Raw genomic sequence first — 20,340 nt, 5'->3', positions numbered from 1 at the left:
TAGAAGTACAAGATATATTTGCAATGCAGATTTATTGGCAGTATTTTCAGAATGACAATGGACTGGAATTTATTTCAAGGTGTATGCGCGTGCCAAGAGTTTGACTGCTTCAATCATACAGAGTGACCATGAATGTTTTTATGCAAGTTCATGTGACTACCTCAAGCACTGCTGCAGGCTATAGTTCTTGTTGCCATTGTGCCAAACACTTCACATTCTTTCAAACTAACCATTCTACTCCATGATCTTCAGTCTCTACAAAGAAATTCTAGGTTTAATGCTGGCCAAACTGGATATTCTCATCAATGCACAGATATCACACAGTTCCAGTGCCAAGGTTGGTCCGTATCTGACACCACCTCAGGTGCTGCCTGTACAGTATTTAACAACATGATCACTTTCATGCAAAAAAGACAATGAGAGAATCTGGGTATCTTTTTTGTTCATGTGCAAAATTGTGCATTCAAAGTCTGGCTGGTTCCAGTGGCTCTCATTTCTGCAGCAATCCTGCCATTATTCAACAAATATTGGCACCATACAAACCCCTCCAAGTTCAGTCCGCTTTTACTCACATCATCTCTGAAGAAAAAAAAAAGAAAAAAAAAAACTAGTATGATACAACATTTAATGCCCAGCAAGATCAATAAGCCTCATCTCAAATCAATAGGTTCTTGTAGAATGCGGGCTGGTCACCCCGGTTGTCTCTGGGCGCTGGTTTGGTGCTGCGAGGGAGGTGTGCTTGAATAGCTATATCTTGAGCTGCTTTGTGAAGTCCTTTAAGGAGGTGGCAGCGCTGAGGTGGAGGGAGAGGTTGTTCCAGGACTTGAAAGTGAGGTAGGAGAAGGAGCGTCCTCAAAGGCCATCGCCGATGCAGGGGGGTGTAGGCCAGGGTGAGGGTGGCTGATCGGAGTTCTCTTGTTGGTTGGTGGAACGTGAGGCAGTTGATGAGGTAGGTGGGTCCAGCGTTGTGGTAGGACTTGAAGAGGTATCTTTGCTGTACAGGGAGCCATTACATTAGTCTTGAGGTGGATGGGGATGTTGGTCCTTCTGGGCAGGTTGAGGACGAGTCTTGCTGTGGCATTATGGATCAGCTGCAGGTGGTTCAGGAGTTGCTTGGTGATTCAGACGTATAATGCGCTTCTGTTGTTGAGCCGGCTGGAAATTATGGCCTGGGTGACTGTCTTCCTTGTGGAGATGGGTATCCAGTTGAAGAATATGCAGAGTGTTAAAGCATGCTGAGGAGACAGAGTTGATTTGTTGCTTCACCGTAAGATGGGTGTCCAGGATGATCCTGAGGTTGGATACATGGATCGTGAGTGGGGTCCGAGGGTGGTGGGACAGAATGTGCCGTCCCACCTTTCTCTTGGATAAATAGGCTAAACTTAGCACCAGAATCAGGCACTATTTGAGCTTCAAAGATGGTTCACACCCGCAAACCCCTAGTTGGAGAACAATTTTCATATCTTCCACAACAGTTGCATCTAGGCCAGGGAAACTTTACACATTGTCAAGCTGTGTGTGAAGTTCCCCTGCCTCAAGTTGGATTCATAGAGGAGGTTTTTGGAGGAATGATGGTAGAAGGTAAATGGATGCATGAGTATGTATGTGTAGTATGCAAGTATGTATACAGAAGACTGATTGTGGGGTTTGTAATCATGATTATTGTATATATGTACACACACATTATTATTATTATAATATATAGATATATATATGCTGAGAAATGCACTGTAATATTTGATGGCGTTTTATAGCATGATGGATTTGTGTCCTTTATTGATTAATTTTGTAAACTATTGTTGCAACTTGAAAGTTAAGTTATTGAATCAATTGAGTGATGTCTGTTTATAATTCTATGATTAATTATATGTAGAAGAAATACAGGTGAGCAGGAATTTTCTACTATTGAATGAGGTTACTCCCCCCCCCCCCATCCCAATGCCTTTAATTACAAATTGTGGGTGCCCTTTGTGGCTTTGTGCTAACCAGAAACGTATAAGCACAACAATGTAGCTGCCAGAGCCATTTTAAGAATACCAACTTTACGTGAGGCAATTCCAGTCCATTGTTTTTCACCCACCATGCCACTCTAGACAAAGGTTCGCTTTATGAAAGGCAGTAAGTCAATCTTTATTGGTCAGTTAATAAAAACTTTAACAACAAGGACATCATTTTCAATAAAAATCAGAAAACATTTCAGTTAATAAAACCAAACGGACCACAGTGTCTACAGACTAAAGTGCAATATGCAAGTATGTATACTCCTCCCAGTCTAAAGGACTGAAACCAGATTTCCTTACTAGGTCAAAAAAATACTGGAACAATTTCACGCTTCAGAAGTAGGTTTGCACGTAAAGGTAACATGATTGCAGACCATCAGAGTCCAACAGTTCACTCAGAGTTAATTTTACACCCAATTAATAAGATTGTCACGCTAAAATAGTGATGTACAAACACGCTAATTATACACATAACCTAGTCGATCCTAATAAACATAAGGTAAACTGTCTTAACATAAATACCTGCTATAATCCCATCGCTAGGTTAAACAAACAATTAGATCCCTGCAAACTACTCTAAGCCATTTTGTGCCAATTTGGCAGATTTGTTTGTCCCATATTGATGTGCAACTGCTGATAAGTCTTACTATGGACGAAGAATAACTATCCGATTTAAATACCTGCAATAATCATATCAACACATTAGATAAACATTTGTGTCTTGACATGACGGCTAAGATTCATACTATTTACTGAATTTATCCCATTGAAAGTGCAGATGTACAAACATGCTAAAAATACTTTGCAGTCTAATCAATCCTACAAAGGGCACTCTATAAAATGTTCTGAATGAATCCCTACAGTAGTCCAATTACTGTAATTAGACAGGAATTTGTTTCTCAACTTACGACTAAGATCTGTACAACATAAAATAGTTTTCATGCTATAAAGTGCATATGCTTAAATTTGAACGTTTTTGCGCATAAGGACAAGAACTTGACTAATTTCGTATTTAGTTGGGGATTTGCTGGGTCAAGACTTCCTATAATTGCCCCTCAACACGTTCTAATACCACGTATTGAAGCCTTTCTTTAGCAGTATGAACCAAGGGGAGAACATATGCAAATCACATGAATAAGGTCCTCTTGCTTATAAGCGCAGAGTCTACAGGCAACATCACCACTCTATCTCCAGGATGGGTTGATCTGCCAATGCTGGAAGGCAGCCAAACTGACTGTACATCAGTTTCCACTTCATGTAGGCCGGAAAAGTCAAGGACAGATATTCTAAAGGTTTTATAATGTTTGCGGACCATCCATACATGCGAGCGAGTGCGGAAGATATTTTTGTCTATCCACAAAGAGTGTTGCCTTGCTCCTTGTTTAATAACTTTTTGAACGAAGCGAAAGGCAGTTGCATGTTCCATAAATCTGTTGCGCTTACATCTTGTAAGGCCTTTTGAAGATATTGATTATATGAATGTAAGGAAATGCCTCCTTGGCATGGTTACCCCCTGACTTTTTGCCTTTGCTGATGCTATGTTTTGAATTGAAAGTGTGCTGAGGCCTACTAACCAGGCCCCAGCACCAGTGTTCTTTCCCTAACCTTTACTTTTGTTCACACAATTGGCACACCCTGGCATCCAGGTAAGTCCCTTGTAACTGGTACCCCTGGTACCAAGGGCCCTGATGCCAGGGAAGGTCTCGAAGGGCTGCAGCATATCTTATGCCACCCTGGGGACCCCTCACTCAGCACAACCACACTGCTTGCCAGCTTGTGTGTGCTGGTGAGGACAAAACGAGTAAGTCGACATGGCACTCCCCTCAGGGTGCCCTGCCAACCTCACACTGCCTATGCAGTATAGATAAGTCACCCCTCTAGCAGGCCCTACAGCCCTAAGGCAGGGTACACTATACCATAGGTGAGGGCACCAGTGCATGAGCACTGTGCCCCTACAGTGTCTAAGCCAAACCTTAGACATTGTAAGTGCAGGGTAGCCATAAGAGTATATGGTCTGGGAGTCTGTCAAACACGAACTCCACAGCACCATAATGGCTACACTGAAAACTGGGAAGTTTGGTATCAAACTTCTCAGCACAATAAATGCACACTGATGCCAGTGTACATTTTATTGTAAAATACACCCCAGAGGGCACCTTAGAGGTGCCCCCTGAAACCTTAACCAACTACCTGTGTAGGCTGACTGGTTTTAGCAGCCTGCCACACTCCACACTTGAGACATGTTGCTGGCCACATGGGGAGAGTGCCTTTGTCACTCTGTGGCTAGTAACAAAGCCTGCACTGGGTGGAGATGCTATCACCTCCCTCAGGCAGGAGCTGTAACACCTGGCGGTGAGCCTCAAAGGCTCATCCCCTTTGTTCCAGCACCACAGGGCATTCCAGCTAGTGGAGTTGCCCGCCCCCTCCGGCCACGGACCCACTTTTGGCGGCAAGGCCGGAGGAGATGATGAGAAAAACAAGGAGGAGTCACTGACCAGTCAGGACAGCCCCTAAGGCAACCTGAGCTGAAGTGACTCTGACTTTTAGGAATCCTCCATCTTGCAGATGGAGGATCCCCCCCCAATAGGGATAGGAATGTGACCCCCTCCCCTTGGGAGGAGGCATAAAGAGGGTGTAGCCACCCTCAGGGCTAGTAGCCATTGGCTACTGCCCTCCCTGACCTAAACACACCCCTAAATTCTATATTTAGGGGCTCCCCAGAACCTAGGAAATCAGATTCCTGCAACCTAAGAAGAAGAGGACTGCTGAGCTGAAAAACCCTGCAGAGAAGACGGAGACACCAACTGCTTTGGCCCGAGCCCTACCGGCCTGTCTCCCCCCCTTCGGAAGAAAACTGCTCCAGCGACGCTTTCCTCTTCTTCTTAGGTTGCAGGAATCTGATTTCCTAGGTTCTGGGGAGCCAATGAAGATTTACAGTCATCCTTTAACCCCGACCATATTGCTCGATTTAATCGCGATTGATCTTTACTTTGCTTAATTTTGTAGCAACTTTTTATATATGCATACTTCCTCCCCAAACTCTTGTTGATCAAGCCAAATCCCAGTGGTACTTGCACAAGTGATGCATTTTGAGAGAGATTAAACACCTTCTTGCATGCAAATGCCTGCACTTTGTTCAGTAGGATTGCACCTTTTCCGTGCAAGACAACACTTGCATAAGCCAAAAACATGACTTTTGTTTTTGATACATTTATTTCCAATTCGTACATATTTCCTTAATTGGTCAACTGATTGTTGCAGACTCACCCTTGTTAAACTCATCAGCACCATATCATCTGCATAAGCAAGGTGCGTCAATTAAAGGGAGCCCAGGCGTGAGGGGTGAGAGTTTACTTCATCCAGTTTAGGTGTTAAATCTGCCATAAAAAGACTGAAGAGATAAGGAGCTAAAACACCCCCCTGTTTTAAAAACCCATGTTGGTATTTTCCATGATATACCTGTCCCATCCCCCACTATTCATGGAACTCAGGTTCCTGTATACAGCTGCTCTATACCATGCAGTAGTCTATCTGGGATTTTCCACCATTGCAGCTTTCTCCATAGAATGGCCCTATCGACTAGATCAAAAGCTGCTCTTAAATCCACTAAAGATATGTTGAGTTCCTGATGTTTCCTCTTGCGTTTGTCAGCTAAAATGGAGATAGCTAATATGATGGTGTATGTAACCAGGTCCTTCCGAAAAACTGTCTGGTGCAGTGGAATAGGATGGTTCGTTTCTGACAACTCAGTGAGGTCTTCTAAGGGGAGATCTGCATAGTATTTTGCTTCTACATTTATTAAGGTGACTAACCTGTAATTGCCTGGGTTTGTACTATCTCCTCCCATAAATATTGGGTTAATGACTGACTCGCGCCAACTCAGTGGAATGTCGCAGTACAGCTGCACTTCTTTAAACAGAGCGGACAACGGACAGGCCCAATACTTTGGATCGCATTTAAATATGGCCTGTGGGATGCCATTCGGGCCTGGGGCTCCATCTCTTCATCCTCCATTAATTACTGCACTGATTCTTTCTTGAGTGTACGTATGTGGGGGCAGACTGGGTCCTGAGCCATGCAAATCAGTAACAACCATGCCACTCACAGAAACAGTCTGTCTCAAACTGCCATGCAAGCCTCCTCGAAAAGGGACCACGAGCAACACTGGTGTGTTTTCAGCTTAATGGGGGGGGGGAAGAGAAGGTTGTCAGTAGGGTGTAGCTTGAATTCTACAGCACAGTAAGCATGGACCATGTGTGGGCATACCAGTCGCACTTTGTGTGTGAAATCCTCTGGCAATTTATGAGGGCCAGTCCTTCAACTCTCCTAAACTGAATACAAAGAAAGACTACTTCTTATCCAGGTCATCAAGTTCATCAGCCAAGTATCAGCAAGGAGCCATGATGTAATGTCACATTCATATTTTATTAGATTCTCTTTGTAAGATATAGCAGCCCAGCCAACGTGTTACGCCCAAAGAAGAACTGCATCAGGGTCACTGTATCAGTATATTCATATTGCTTGTATTCTTAGTGTCAGATAGATTCCTCACAATCCAATACATAGGAGAAATAGTAGCTTGCCAAGTTAAGATCTATATCAGCTGACCGACACCAAGTGGAAAGATCAAGCATCCAGCTTCTTAGGAGGAAGTGCGTTGGCTGGGCTGCTGTATATTACAAAGACAATCTAATAAAATGTTAATGTGACATTACAACATGGCTCCTTGCTGATACTTGCCTGATGAATTTGATGACCTGGTTAAGAAGGAATTCTCCTCATACAAGTGGATTTTCTTTCTCGGTTTGGACTACCACTACCCAATGGTAGTCCTCTTCTCTATAATCGAGTGGTCCTCTTCAACGCTTTGTTTTATGTCTGGGACTGGTAATTCTTAAGCAGTGGATCCCCAGGGGGTTGAGCACTGAGGATCCGAGTTGGATTAAATTTACACTGGTGCGAGCAAAACTGGCCTACACTGCTTTAGTATTGGTTGTAATATACAAATAAAGATTGTTCCAAAGGTTGCGAGTGCCAGAGTGGCTATGAAAAATGGGCTTGTGACCAAACTCTAGAATTAGCCGCAAACTGTGGCAGCAAAAATATGGCTTTCAATTCCCGTTCAGTACTATTAGAGGTTCCACAGGTACACTTGTTCCCCTGCTACCAACCCCCCCCCCTCCAACTAAAGCTTTTGATGAACGTTTTCCACTTCTTATCTAGAGTCAATCACGTCCCAGTTGTAAGTTGCATAAGAACACCAAGTCTATAAGCTCATATAGCAAACACTGGCAGATTACTCGGACCATTCCTTTAAATCACACTTCATGCATTACGGCCCAGCACTTAAGAAGAGCACCAGAAGAACTGCAGCCACAGATGCTAAGGGAATCTCTTATGCATAGCATCAGGCTGCTCACCCGAATCATAAAACATATTGTGGGAATTTGGAGTGACTGGACAGTTTTACCTGTTTGCTTGAGCAGTATCTGCCTGCGTGCCAGCACAGAGGAAAACAGTGAGCGGGAAGTTTGTTCTATCATTTCCGAGATGATCTGGGATTACATCAAAACTTAAACATGGAGCTCCTGAAAAAGAGATTAAGATTTCAGATCCCTTTCCTAAATCAAAGGGAATGTTACATAGTGAAAATGGTGTTCAATTTATCCGAAGCTCTGCAACTCAAATCTACAAACATATGCAAAAAAGATTCAAACAGCCCGGGTGTAAACATGCAAAATGATGCATCAGCGTTTGAAGATGTCTGCAGGTTAATTAAAGAAGGGGATAAAGCAGTTGCTCATTCTTTTATTGTGAAGGCAGCAGATTCACACTGAATACTTTGCTGTGTGTGTTACAAGGCAGACTAACCACTGCTTCTGCAGTGGTCATTAAAATACTTGGTAGCTAGATGTTTCTGTTCACTTAAAGAGGTAAGGATACTGCCAGCGACCCTGGAAGTAAATCCAGCTGGACAATAGTGCCCTGGCTGTACTGTTGTGGTCATGTATACGCTCTGTCCAAGTAGGTTCTTCTTAAAAGAGCCTTTACCCCTCTTAACCTACACACAAACAGCGAGTGAGCTAAAGATTCAACTGTTCACCTTTAACAGACCTTGTGCAGGCCAGAGCTGATGATGCAACATTTACTTAGTATCGGCGGATAATTTTGCATGTACTGCTTGTACACTTTATTCATATTTATACAACTATTAGTGCAAAGCACACTAAGGTATGTTTCTTTAAACAGTACACTATTTCAACAATCTCTGATGGATCCACAAGATATGGATCTTTGTGCAGAGTACTAATTAGACCAAGGGTAGGGACTAGTTCTGGTGGCTGATATATGCTTTAATACATACTAGCGCTGTTGGAGAATTTTCTGCATTTATAATTTGTGTGCATTATTATTAAGGTGCAGAATGTGGTCTTCTACTTGATTTCTTATGTAGGCACTGAGAAAGTACTGTTGTTTTTTTCACAAAAATCCTATGATATGTAAAGGTATGTTTTCCTGACCATTGTTAACTGTGCCTCAACTTGGGCCTAGCAGCCACCTTTTTCGAAATGAATGTCACTTTAGTGTTCCTCCTTTACATTTCACTGTTTATTATTTTTGTGGCACACGGTCAAGCAGAATCACGTTTGTTTATTTCCATGCTCAATTTTCATGCTGTTCTCAATTAATCCTCTCCCACAGCTCAGTCACAAAACTGTTATTTAACTTCAAGGGGGTTTCCACTAGCTCACTGTACCCTATTCCTTTATACAAGCATGCTGTTACTCATGTATCTAGCTCCATCATCTCCAAACAGCAGATAAAGGGCAGAATTAATATTTACGTAGTGGGATTTGCTTAGGTGTTAAGGCAATATGACATGTAATGAGACTGTGCTGTGCTTTGCTGAGAATGTAACACATTTGATCATGCCACGATGAATCTGCAGTTTTACTAACTTCCTTTGCGAAATTAATGTATAAAAAACATTTGATTTTGGGGTGAGCCAGCACCTTCCTTAATGCTGCTAGTTTTGTTGTAAAATGCTCTCTTGTTTTGCTGCCCACTTGGGACGTATTTGCTGAGAGCCTTCAAGTATTTGTTTCAAGAATAAGTATTCTGTACCATCTTTTAGATTTTTGCATTAAATCCTTTAAACTATTCTGCTGTTCCAGAACTCAGTTACTGAGTGGGCCTTTTTACTTAACTGACTGTATTTCTGATATGTTGGGAGGTGCCTTACTCCGGGGACACATTGCCTTGTGAAACTGAGGTTTAGCACCGTTTCAGTTGCCTCAAATTGTGGGTGTTCTTCTGTTGAGGTACATTTTGGAGTGTCAAATTTGTGGGTTCCCTGCGCCTACAGTGCCAGTCTGTCATATTCAGATGTAATGTGTTGCTGCCACTCCAATGATCAATTACCCAGCAGTTCTGACCAGTCTGCCACTTTCATGAACATAATAAAGTATAAGAACTGTGAAACTGATTCAAGGTCCCACCACTTCTGTTGTGCCAGGCAAGTTTACAGTCTGGGGCCAGGGAACTAGCCATACCAGTTGACAGTGCTATTGTTTATAGCTGGCAGCCCCAAATTGCAACAAACCAATAAAAGGTGATGAGAGGAAAGCTTTCAAGTAGTCTAAACCAAGTGCCAAGCTGTGGGTAACATGCCACCCCATCCCTTTTCTCCCACAGTGTCACTTTAGAAAGACGCCCCTCTTATGCAAACCAGTACTGACCCTGCTCCTCGTGTTAACAGTCCATCCCAAACCGCCAGGCAGACCTCCCCATGTTACAACCATGGCAGAATGAGAGCACTGTGAAGAAGGCATAGATTTTTGTTACTGCCAGACCTGCCACAGTGCTAGCTCTTTGGTTACCAATTTGCGTAAATGTCAGAACTTCAAAGTCTATTTCTTTTGTTTTACTTCCATCAAAAGGTTTCAGGAAGATGTAATCACATTTACACACTTTCGAATGAATATAAATGTTTCAGAATGCTGGTAGAAAGGATTTCAGCAGAAGTATACTTCAGGACACGTCAGCTACAGGTGCCTGGCTTCTTGTGTGTTCGTTTAGCTGCTACCCCAACACTAATTATTTTGTTCTTATATCTTACTGTACTGCTCAGTAATAATCTTACAAGTTTGGTTTCAAAACATCCGACTACTTTTGTCTCAAACAACGTAACGTATTCCCTACTTGCTGCAAGTGCATCCCTAGAACGCTAGAATTATTCCAACAAGCAGTGCTCCCTCTCCTGTCACTGACCATACCCTTATCTGTACCAAACAATGTTTTTTTTTTTTTTTTTTTAAACAGTGCTTCTTCTCCTGCAAGAGCACAATCACCAGCTCCTTCTGCCACCTGTCAACTCTTGATCATTTTCTTCCCTTGGCCTCAGAAATGATTACAGCCTCCCCGTCTTGGGTTCTCAGGATAGACTATTTCCCAGCTGGGAGATCCAGTGTAGTACTGCATGCGAAGTCACATAGAAGGGAGAGTCTCAAAGATCATCTGACTGCTTCCAATATTTATACAGTTGAACAGGCAGTGGATACAATAGCTGTTGCATATGTTACAATCCGGCAAATACATGTTAGTCATGCGATTTCTTTTCTCAGCCTCTATCTTTTTTGGTAAGTGACGCCCTACACTCTATGGGTGGGGGATGTGCTGCTTCTAGAAAACCTGTTCTTTTTCTTGGAACTGTGGGCCAGATGTAGGTAGGTAAAAATGTGCGACTCGCAAATTGCAACTCGCAAAAGTGCATGCAGAAAGGTGTCTCAGACACCTTCTGGGACTCGCTATGGGGTCCCAAAGACCCACCTCATGAATATTAATGTGGTGGGTCGCATTTTGCGACCCCATAGCAAGTTCCTGCACTCACAGGGATGGTGGCCTGCTGGAGACAGCAGACCTCCATGTCTGTGACTGCTTTTTTTAATAAAGCAGTTTTTTCTTTTTTCTTTTTGCAGCCCGTTCTCCTTAAAGGAAAACGAGTTGCAAAAAAAAAAAAAAAAAAATTCTGAAACCATTTGGTTTCGTTTTTTTCAGAGTAGGCAGTGGTCCATAGGACCACTGCCTGCTCTGAAAACACATTTTGTTCGTCATTCACAAAGGGGAAGGGGTCCCATGTGGACCCCTTCCCTTTTGCGAATGAGTTACCACCCACTTCAAGTGGGTGGTAACTGCGAGTTGGTTTGCGACCGCATTCGCGGTCACAAAGCAACTCAGCATGGCGATGCGGTCGCAAATAGGAAGGGAACACCCCTTCCTATTTGCGAGTCGCAGCCTCAAATTGCGAGTCGGTGCCGACTCGCAATTTGAGGTAGTGCATCGCGTTAGGCCTTTTGCACGTCGCAAACTGTGTTTTTCGCAGTTTGCGACATGCAAAAGGCTTTTTACATCTGGCCCTGTGTGCTTTCTCTGCCTATGCCTTGTACCTAATCTATGTAGTGAAACTCAGGACACAGCACATACTTTAAAGGTTTGTTTTCAGCGCGTTCGTTTGGTTGAGCGGCACAAAATGAAGTCTCTTCACAAGATGGAGTTTAGGTTCTATTTCCTATCTCCACACCCCCCCTTGTTAAATTTTCACTTTTTGTGAACGCTCTCCGGCATAAATTACGCCGGGCAAGTTCTGCCCAGCCTTGCAAACATAATAATTGATCCAAGCTGGTGACCGGATGGACCACCTCTCTCAGGATGTATTGGGATCAACTACCAGCAAACTCCCCAGCAGACCTTGCCTCCTTCCTCGAGATCAGTGACAATGCCTGCACCCCACATGAATTAACATTTTGTCCGGATGGATCAATGTTTTATTCCACTCCCAGGATACCATTAAAATGCATGAGTCTCAGAACTCCACCAGAGAAACTGGACCTGCAAATAAGAGAGGTCCCATTGAATATGTCCCTTACTAAAGCAGGGATGGACCATTTTATAATGACTGAACCAATATTGACTGGCAAGTGATTAGAGTTACCATCCAAAATTCTGTTCAGATCACAATACCCCAAAGCTAAAGCAGGAGAGGTATTAGTACTCTGATTGATCGACATAAGGATGACAAGAAGATTTGGCATATGGGAAGCAGTAGACCCAATGTCAGAGAGCTGGGATGAGTGCAGGAGATGTTGTGTAAAAATTACATGATGTAAAGTCCCCCCTAATAGCATTATTCCTCTTATAGAGGAATGTACGCTGATATGACAGATTGTGATTGTAACTAATTCTAGGTTACTGCCATCTAATTTTAATGTAAGCATATCTTCAACATGCCCTGTATATTTTTTTATTGGTGCATCCTCATCTTTGTGGTTTGACCCATCCCGTCAGTGACATAATGTTTTCGCGGACACCTTATCCAAACTACTGTCTGTACTACTTGTACCCTCTACTCTGGGATATAGGGATGATAATGTTTCCCCCTATGGCAGAATTTGAAGATCCTGTGTCTTACCCTAGAGTGTACATGTCCAATACTGCCTTTTTAGAAGGTGTTTCACCACTTTTATACGGGTTTTTTGAGTCTTTTGTATCCTCATATGGGTGAGGTGCTGTAGGTGGCGGGGGCCACGTGTCCTCTGGTTTTTGCTCCTTTTGATTAGACTGAAATGACTCCCACATGTTTAAAGTCGTAGTTCGCTTCTTTAATTTTTTTATCCTTACAAGCCCCAGGGAGATACGTTTGCAAGTGACCAAGGGCCAGATGTAGCAAAGGGTTTTTTCCATTCTGTGTCAATGGGAAAATGTGTTCGTACATATGGCCCCAAGTGTCACTGAATTGAATGATCCCTCCTTTGACCATGGGTACAAACTGTTGCATCCCTTGATACCATTCCTCACAATGTTTAAACAATTCTATTTGAGTCCCTTATAAATATTTTTAATGCATGTTGTAGAGGGGAGGACATTTTCAGTAGGTGTTTAAAAAAAAAAAAAACATTCTTATTAGGCACACAAAATACACATTCACTTGTAACATGAATCAGGATATCACAACCACCTACCCTCAATGGCATGAAACTGTTTGCTTTCTACTGTTAAACATAATGCAGACATGTGGATGTTTCTGATCAAAACAAGGATGACCAGACTCGTAATCTGCCTCTCAGTCCATACCTTATGGACCGTCTATGACCCTCAAGAGGGAAGGGAAAATAAGGGCAATTTTAATACTTTGAAGACTGCCATTGACTCACCCGTCTATCCAAGCATGAGGTCCACACCCACTCCCTAATGGCAGATTTTGCATAAACGCTGGTATCTGCTCACCTGTATGAGCGCTGATCATTGGAGGGGAGGCAACGGGGTGGTCCCAAGGGGCCGGAAGGTCCAACCCCAGGGAGTCTCCTGCCTGGCACACCAATGTCAACTCTGGACAATTTTCCTCCCTCTGCCCTTAGAAATTATCACAGCCCTCCATCTTGGGATCTCAGGATAGACTTTATTTCACAGCCGGGAGTCCGACAGCAGTGCTGCATGCAAAGTTATGGACTAGGGAGAGTCTCAAAGATCATCTGACTGCGTCCAATATTTATACACTTCAACAGGCATTGAATACAACAGATGATGCATACATTACAATCGGCAAGCATGTCTGTTAGTCATGTGATTTCTTTCTCAGACTATGGGGGTCATTCTGACCCCGGCGGTCTTAGACCGCCGGGGCCAGGGTCGGCGGGAGCACCGCCGACAGGCCGGCGGTGCCCCGCAGGGCATTCTGACCACGGCGGTAAAGCCGCGGTCAGACCGGCAACACTGGCGGTCTCCCGCCAGTGTACCGCCGCCCTATTGAATCCTCCAAGGCGGCGCAGCTAGCTGCGCCGCCGAGGGGATTCCGACCCCCCCTACCGCCATCCAGTTCCCGGCGGTCCGCCCGCCGGGAACCGGATGGCGGTAGGGGGGGTTGCGGGGCCCCTGGGGGCCCCTGCAGTGCCCATGCCACTGGCATGGGCACTGCAGGGGCCCCCGTAAGAGGGCCCCTACAAGTATTTCACTGTCTGCTTGGCAGACAGTGAAATACGCGACGGGTGCAACAGCACCTGTCGCACCTTCCCACTCCGCCGGCTCGATTACGAGCCGGCATCCTCGTGGGAAGGGAGTTTTTCCCTGGGCTGGCGGGCGGTCTTTTGGCGACCGCCCGCCAGCCCAGGGAAAAACTTAGAATACCCTCCGCGGTCTTTCGACCGCGGAGCGGTATTTCGGAGGGGGAAGTCTGAGCCGCCCGCCAGACTTAGAATGACCCCCTATATCTTTTAGTAAGTGACACCCTAAACTTCCTGGGCTTGGGGTGTTCTGCTGCTTCTAGATAAGATAACTGGTTCTGTTTCTTGGAACTGTTTGTGTTTTTTCTCTGCCTGCACCTTGTAACTAATCTATGTAGTGAAAGTGAGGATGTAACACATACTTTATAGGTTTGTTTTCTGCACACTTGTTTGATTGAGTGGCACAACATGGAGTATCTTCACAAGATGGAGTTAAGGGTCTGTTTCTTATTTCCACAAACCACAGTGTAAAATCTCACTATCTGGCAGTATTCAGTTCTTCCCTGGCAAAGCTGTTTGCTCCTCCTCACCTCAGAAGTGCCACTCGCAGCACTTACCATATCACAGGTATGCGTGATGGTACACCATAAACCTCGTCTACTCCTGTTGTTCTTAACCCCTGCCCTGAGGACCCTTAAGGGCCCACAATGCCTATTCAGAGGTTCTGCGACTGTTGGCAAATTATTAAAATAAATACATTATATATTAAGAAGCAAAATTGAAAATGGTAAAACCTTTTCTACATTAAATTGTGAATTAAAAAAAATATTTAAATGCTTGAGCATTTGTTCGCTGTATTCCTCCTGTATTTTTGTATATTATTTTGAAATTAAATCATAGAAATTGCTTATCAGAAGGTCCCTAGCTTCCAATAATGACTGAGTAGAGGTCCTCAGACTCCAGTACATTCAGTTGGGGTCCGCAGAAGTCAAAAGGTTAAGAACTACTGGTCTAGTCAATCTCCAGGTATTTGCACCAGAGTGTTCCCCCCCTGAGAGAACGTAACACTCCACTGTCTTGCAGTGATCCACACCTGGAAAGTGTCTCCTCCCACTAACAACACTCACTTATTTCATCAAGGGCCTTGTTAAGGCGCTGAAAATGGGGCTCCACTCCCCAAAATGTCAACATCACGGTCTACGTTAACAAGTCTTATGCTGCTACTGGTGGAGTACCTGCTCTGTGTATGAAGAAAGAGGGGTTTTGGAGGTGGGAGGGAGGGGTGAGTGTTTTCAGTTCCACCACAATTATGCAAAAAAACTTCAATCATGTTGTTGACTTCCCACCTAAAGGGTCTCCTTTACTAAAAGGCTGTATAAAACAATGACCCGATTAAACTACTTGAAACATATTCAACATACATTTGTTTATTTTGTGCTCCTTGGATGGAATCAACTGGGATATAGAAGGTTTTTTGTTAAAGATGAAGGTTTACTATCCAGAATGATGCTTCACTGCCCAGTCTTCTGGCAGTCATTTAGAGCATCCCTCTCACGGTCTAGAGATATCTTACCTGAGACTAACCGAACAGGTATTTCTGTTATAGACACACACCTAAAAAAATATGTGCACCTCTATAGATTTTTTTGCTTTGAGAATACAAATGTTTAAGAACTTAAAAGGATGGTCGGCTGTAACAGGCCACTAAGGAATAGCTCTGCTGTTTGACACGTGGGCAAGCAGGATCTTGAAGAATAGCTCTTTTGATACTTAGTAGCCTGTAGGAGCTTGTTACAATGAGGGTACAGGTTTGCTGTCAAAATTCTTAGTCTGCAAGACAGTGTAAACAGAGGGATGGCTATACTCTGATTTACTCTTCTAGGCAAGAGGTCTGTAAACCTAATGATAGCTCTGCTGTCTCAAAGGGTTGAGCCTTGCATATCTGAGTAACCCAAGAGATGTTTGTGCTATGAAATGCCCTACCCTGCAAGAGATTTGTAACTGAAGGACAGCTTCTAGATCGGAGCCTGTACAATATGTAGCACAATTAATATATTTACTGTGAGATGCATGGTTCTATAATATCTTTATTACCTGCGTGGCAACTATGCTCTAATAGGAATATGCCTATAAGACATGTGAAATGACACTGTTGGAAATTACCCTTTCTGTATGGTAATCCCTAAACATTTTGTCTTCCACCTCCCCTTTTTGCTGAATTCATTTTTGTTAGCTTTAGGACTCTCGGTACTTTACCACTACTAACTAGTGACATAGTGCATGTACTTGTGCCTTTAAAAAAATGGCAGAAACGGCTTACACCCAATTGGCATACTTAATTTACTTATAAGTCCCTAGCAGAGTGCACTATATGCACCCAGGGCAGGTATATTAAATACTGCTAGTGGGCCTGCAGCACTCATTATGCCATCCACTTAAGTAGCCCTCTAAACATTTCTCAGGCCTGCCACTGCAGGGCCTGTTTGTACAGTTTTAAACGGTCATTTCAATCTTGAAAAATAAACCTTTTGCCAGGCCCAAACCTTCCTCTTTAATATATGTAAGTCACCCCTAAGATAGGCCCTGTACAGCCCAGAGGGCAGGGTGCAATATATTTAAGAAACAGGACATGCACTTATAGGTTTTACACGCCCTGTAGTGAAAAACTCTAATTTGCTTTTCACTGCAAATAAGTTAACAGTGGAGTTGCCTTATCACATTTTATAAGTGTAATTTCCAATTGGAAAGAGATGACACCTTCAAGTTAGGTGTCTCTGGAGTTCTAATTAAAAATCCTAACATATGGTGAAGTTGACTTAAGTCACAATTCTAAAATACCACTTTAAGAAACGTGTCTTTTCTTGCGTTAGCCATTTGGTACCTGCAGCATGACTAAGTCACATGACTGGGTGTAGTTGGCAGTTGGGCTTTTTGTAACCCTCCTGGATAGCGCGCGCACACACACACACACACACACAATATGATAGCACACACACACAATGGAACTTAGAAGTGAATTCATGGGCCATTAATCGTAGGGCAGGAAGGAGGAGCTGGGCTCAGCCTCACTTACACCTGAATAGGCCGTGCCTTGTCTCCACATAAAGGGCTGCAATACCTCCTGTAGTTAGTCTGGAGCCATGGCAGGGAAGACAGGGCGTCTGTGTACTTCAAAGACATGCCTCGAGAAACTTTTCCCACTTCAAAGGCACAACTGGGTATAAAAGGAGAGACACAGAGACCACCACTTGAGTACACTTCTGGACCTCCTGCCAGGAAGGACAGCTGTGCTGCTGAAAGAACTGCCACTCTGCTGGACTACTACTCTGAAGGAGCTGCTGCCTTGGTCAGCTGACCTGCTGTTCTGGGGAGAAAGAATTGAACCTGCAACTTCAGCTTGAAAGCAGGAACCCAGAGTGACTCAAAGGGCTAATCTGCTGGCCTCCTGATCTGAGCTTCAAGGACATAACAGGCTCCCAACAGCTCCTGGACCCATCTTCAATAAGTTCCAGACTCCCAAAAGGTGCCCCTCAGGTCCTAGGCTCTTGGTGTGGCTCTTGAGCTCTGAAATTCATGCTTTTGGGCTTGTGCCTGTGAACGAGCCCATTTCCACCAGAGCCTTGCTACTCTCACAGAAAATCAGCGCGAGCTGCCGCAAGTCCGTCTTCACACAGCAAGCATTGTCTGCGTATGTGGATCACCAATGCGAGGCTCCAGCCCACCCGTGACACCTGGCCTGCTCCTCATGCCAAACTGACCATCGCCAGCAACCTCTACTTACCCGGGAATGGGACTCTTGGCACAAAGATTGAGAATGTGAAGCTTTAGTGGGACTAATCTGGAACTGTATCCGATCAGCACGCCATTGCAGTCAACTTGAAATTTTGATTTTGGTCCAGTCCAGTAGGACCAGATAGCTGGGGTTGGCACTTTATGCTTTTAGGCGTGATGTTGCAGTTTCTTCGTTAAAAATGTATAACTCTGGTTCTAGTGATTGTATTTTTGTCATTTTGGTCTTGCTTTGTTCATTAAATTAAGCTCTATTTTTCTACCTGTTGTGGGATATTTTTGTGTGGTGGTTTCACTGCTTGAAGTGTTGGACAAATACTTTACACACTGCCTGTAAGTTAAGCCTGACTGCTGTGTGCCAAGCTACCAGGGGTTTGAGCAAAGGTTAATTTGAGGTTCGCTTGTGCCTTACCTTGACTAGAACTGTGGTTGCTGCTTGACCAGGGCTCACACCTCAGCCAACCAGTAACCCAATTTTTCACAGGCATTCAACATTACTGTCAGAAGCATGAGTCTTTAAGAACTGTGTAACCTGAAGGACAGCTCTGCTCTCAAAGGCCCGATTCTGTAGGGTCTGTGCATCCTAAGCAATCATTTGCTGTAAGGTGTGTGAGCTTGTAAGAACTCTGTAACATGACTGTTAGCACTGTGGACAAAGGCCTGAGCATCTAAAAACCACAAAACCTTGAGGGGCGCTTTACTTTAAGAAGCCCGAGATTGTACTCTCTTGGTTACAGAGATCACTCTGGTGTCAGACAGCAGGTTAAGATCTGTTCATCGGAAAGTAGGTCACTGTAATCTCTTCAATCCTTTAAGACATAGATTTCCTGCCCAAAGCCAAGGTTGATAAAATTTCTGAAACCTGAAGCCTATATGTTCTGGCTGAAACCTTAACCTGTAAGGTATTTATTTAATGAGGAATATGTTTATCACTGTCCAAAGTATGAGTCTACTAGAGCTTTGTAAACCGAAATATAGATTTACTGCATGATGTCAGTGTCTACAGGACCTATAAAGCTCTGGTGTCATAGGCATAGTACTGGTAAGCTCTGCAATAGCAGTCCAGTCAGATGTATGAGCCTTCTAGAAATTTGTGCTGAGGGATGGTTCTACGGTTATCTGCCTAATGATCTACAGTTCTTGCAGCAAGTACGGTAGCATTGCAGTCACATGCATGAAGATAGAAGATGGGTGAGTTATGGCATAGTCTTGCCAGCCAAAGCAAGAGTCTGTGGTCCAAGCAATTTGAAAGATAAAACGTATTCATTTTGGGTTTAACCTGTTGAGACATCAATCTAAAGTTAGGGTTGCTCTACAAAGCAACGGATGTGTGTAACGTTTCTGATAGCTCTGGCGTTTGAAACCTCATCCAGCACACCATTCCAGGGGTCTCCAACCTTTTCTGAAATAAGAGCAACTTATGTTCATCGAAAATCCTCCTGCACTACCAAAATTATTAGAGATTTAATAGTAACCATTTAAGACAAGATGACACATAGAGATGATTTGTGGACACCCTATACAAGATTACCAGCTACGATCACCTCTGCCATGGTTGCTAGCAGTGATTTAATAAATGCTTTGTCAATGTAGAATGCCCCTACATGTGTCCCTCAGCGCCAAATACTGTCGACGCCTTCCTGCATGGCACAATGTCCCACTACTCCAGTATGGGCCACCTAGCACCAACCCTGTCCCTAATAACACTCACTGTCTTACGCACTCAGAAGTGCTTCTTGCACTCAGAACCTTCCCTTGCAAAGCTCACATCAGTGTCATGCTTACAACTTAAAGCTGCCTTGGCACAGAAAAAAATCCGCCAGTCCTACTCACCTGTCTGCGCCTGGTGGTACAACACATATGCCTCATGATCCATCACCAACTCTTCGCCATCCTGCAGGGGTTCGAGGCCGGGAACATACACCTTCTTCGGATCCTTAGCCTCACCGTCTTCCTCTTCCTCCTCCATAATGTCACCGGCATCCTCGTCATCTTCACTACCAGTGCCTTCCATAAAAGCGTCTTCCTCCTCTTCCTTTCCTCCGATGTCCTTACACGTGTCCTGCCTCTTCTCCGCCATCTTGGTAAAGGAAGGGAGAAGACAACGCAGGCTGGGATTGGCGGATACTCTGCTGTCTCCCATTGGCTGCCATTGAAAATGTGCGAGCCTCTAAACACACCGTCCGTTCCCTTCATTGGCCGTCAAACTGAGTTTTCGATATTGTGCGGATTAGTGTCAGTTTCATGAAGCTTCCTGCTTCCGAGACTCGTAAATAACTTAGAAGTTTGCTGCATTTGATTGCTGAAGTGTCAGGCAGAAAGTCAATGCAAAAGGAACGAGGAAAGGAAACAAGCATTTGCAGCGCAATATGTCTCGCATTTGTGAGAGTTAGATCTATTGCCGTTGTAAATTACAATGTTTTTTTACCCGTGTGTTTTGGTTTGGAGTGGATGCATGTTGGGTGGAGTGGAATTATGTGTGTTGGATTGAAATTGTTAGTTGTGGATTTGTATGTGGTGAAATTATGTGGTGTGTAATTTATTTGTGTAGTGGA

The 20,340-nt window shown here is 44.0% G+C and overlaps 1 protein-coding gene across 1 annotated transcript in view; it reads right to left on the bottom strand.

Moving 5' to 3' along the window:
- The window catches only part of GRWD1 (glutamate rich WD repeat containing 1), a 61,946-nt gene extending 42,043 nt beyond the window's left edge, over positions 1-19,903 (bottom strand). Inside the window, exons 1-2 of the mRNA XM_069200680.1 lie at positions 19,619-19,903; positions 7,471-7,588 (exon numbers count right to left, since the gene is read on the bottom strand). Of these exons, the coding sequence (XP_069056781.1) occupies positions 7,471-7,588; positions 19,619-19,865 (365 nt within the window). The 5' untranslated portion in view covers positions 19,866-19,903. The remainder of the gene's footprint in view (positions 1-7,470; positions 7,589-19,618) is intronic.
- Positions 19,904-20,340: the final 437 nt, after the last annotated feature.

This window comes from Pleurodeles waltl, chromosome 7, assembly GCF_031143425.1.
Source record: "Pleurodeles waltl isolate 20211129_DDA chromosome 7, aPleWal1.hap1.20221129, whole genome shotgun sequence".
NCBI classification, from domain to species: domain Eukaryota; kingdom Metazoa; phylum Chordata; class Amphibia; order Caudata; family Salamandridae; genus Pleurodeles; species Pleurodeles waltl.
The sequence above is the reverse complement of the archived record's forward strand: the minus strand, read 5'-3'. Positions and strand labels throughout refer to the sequence as shown.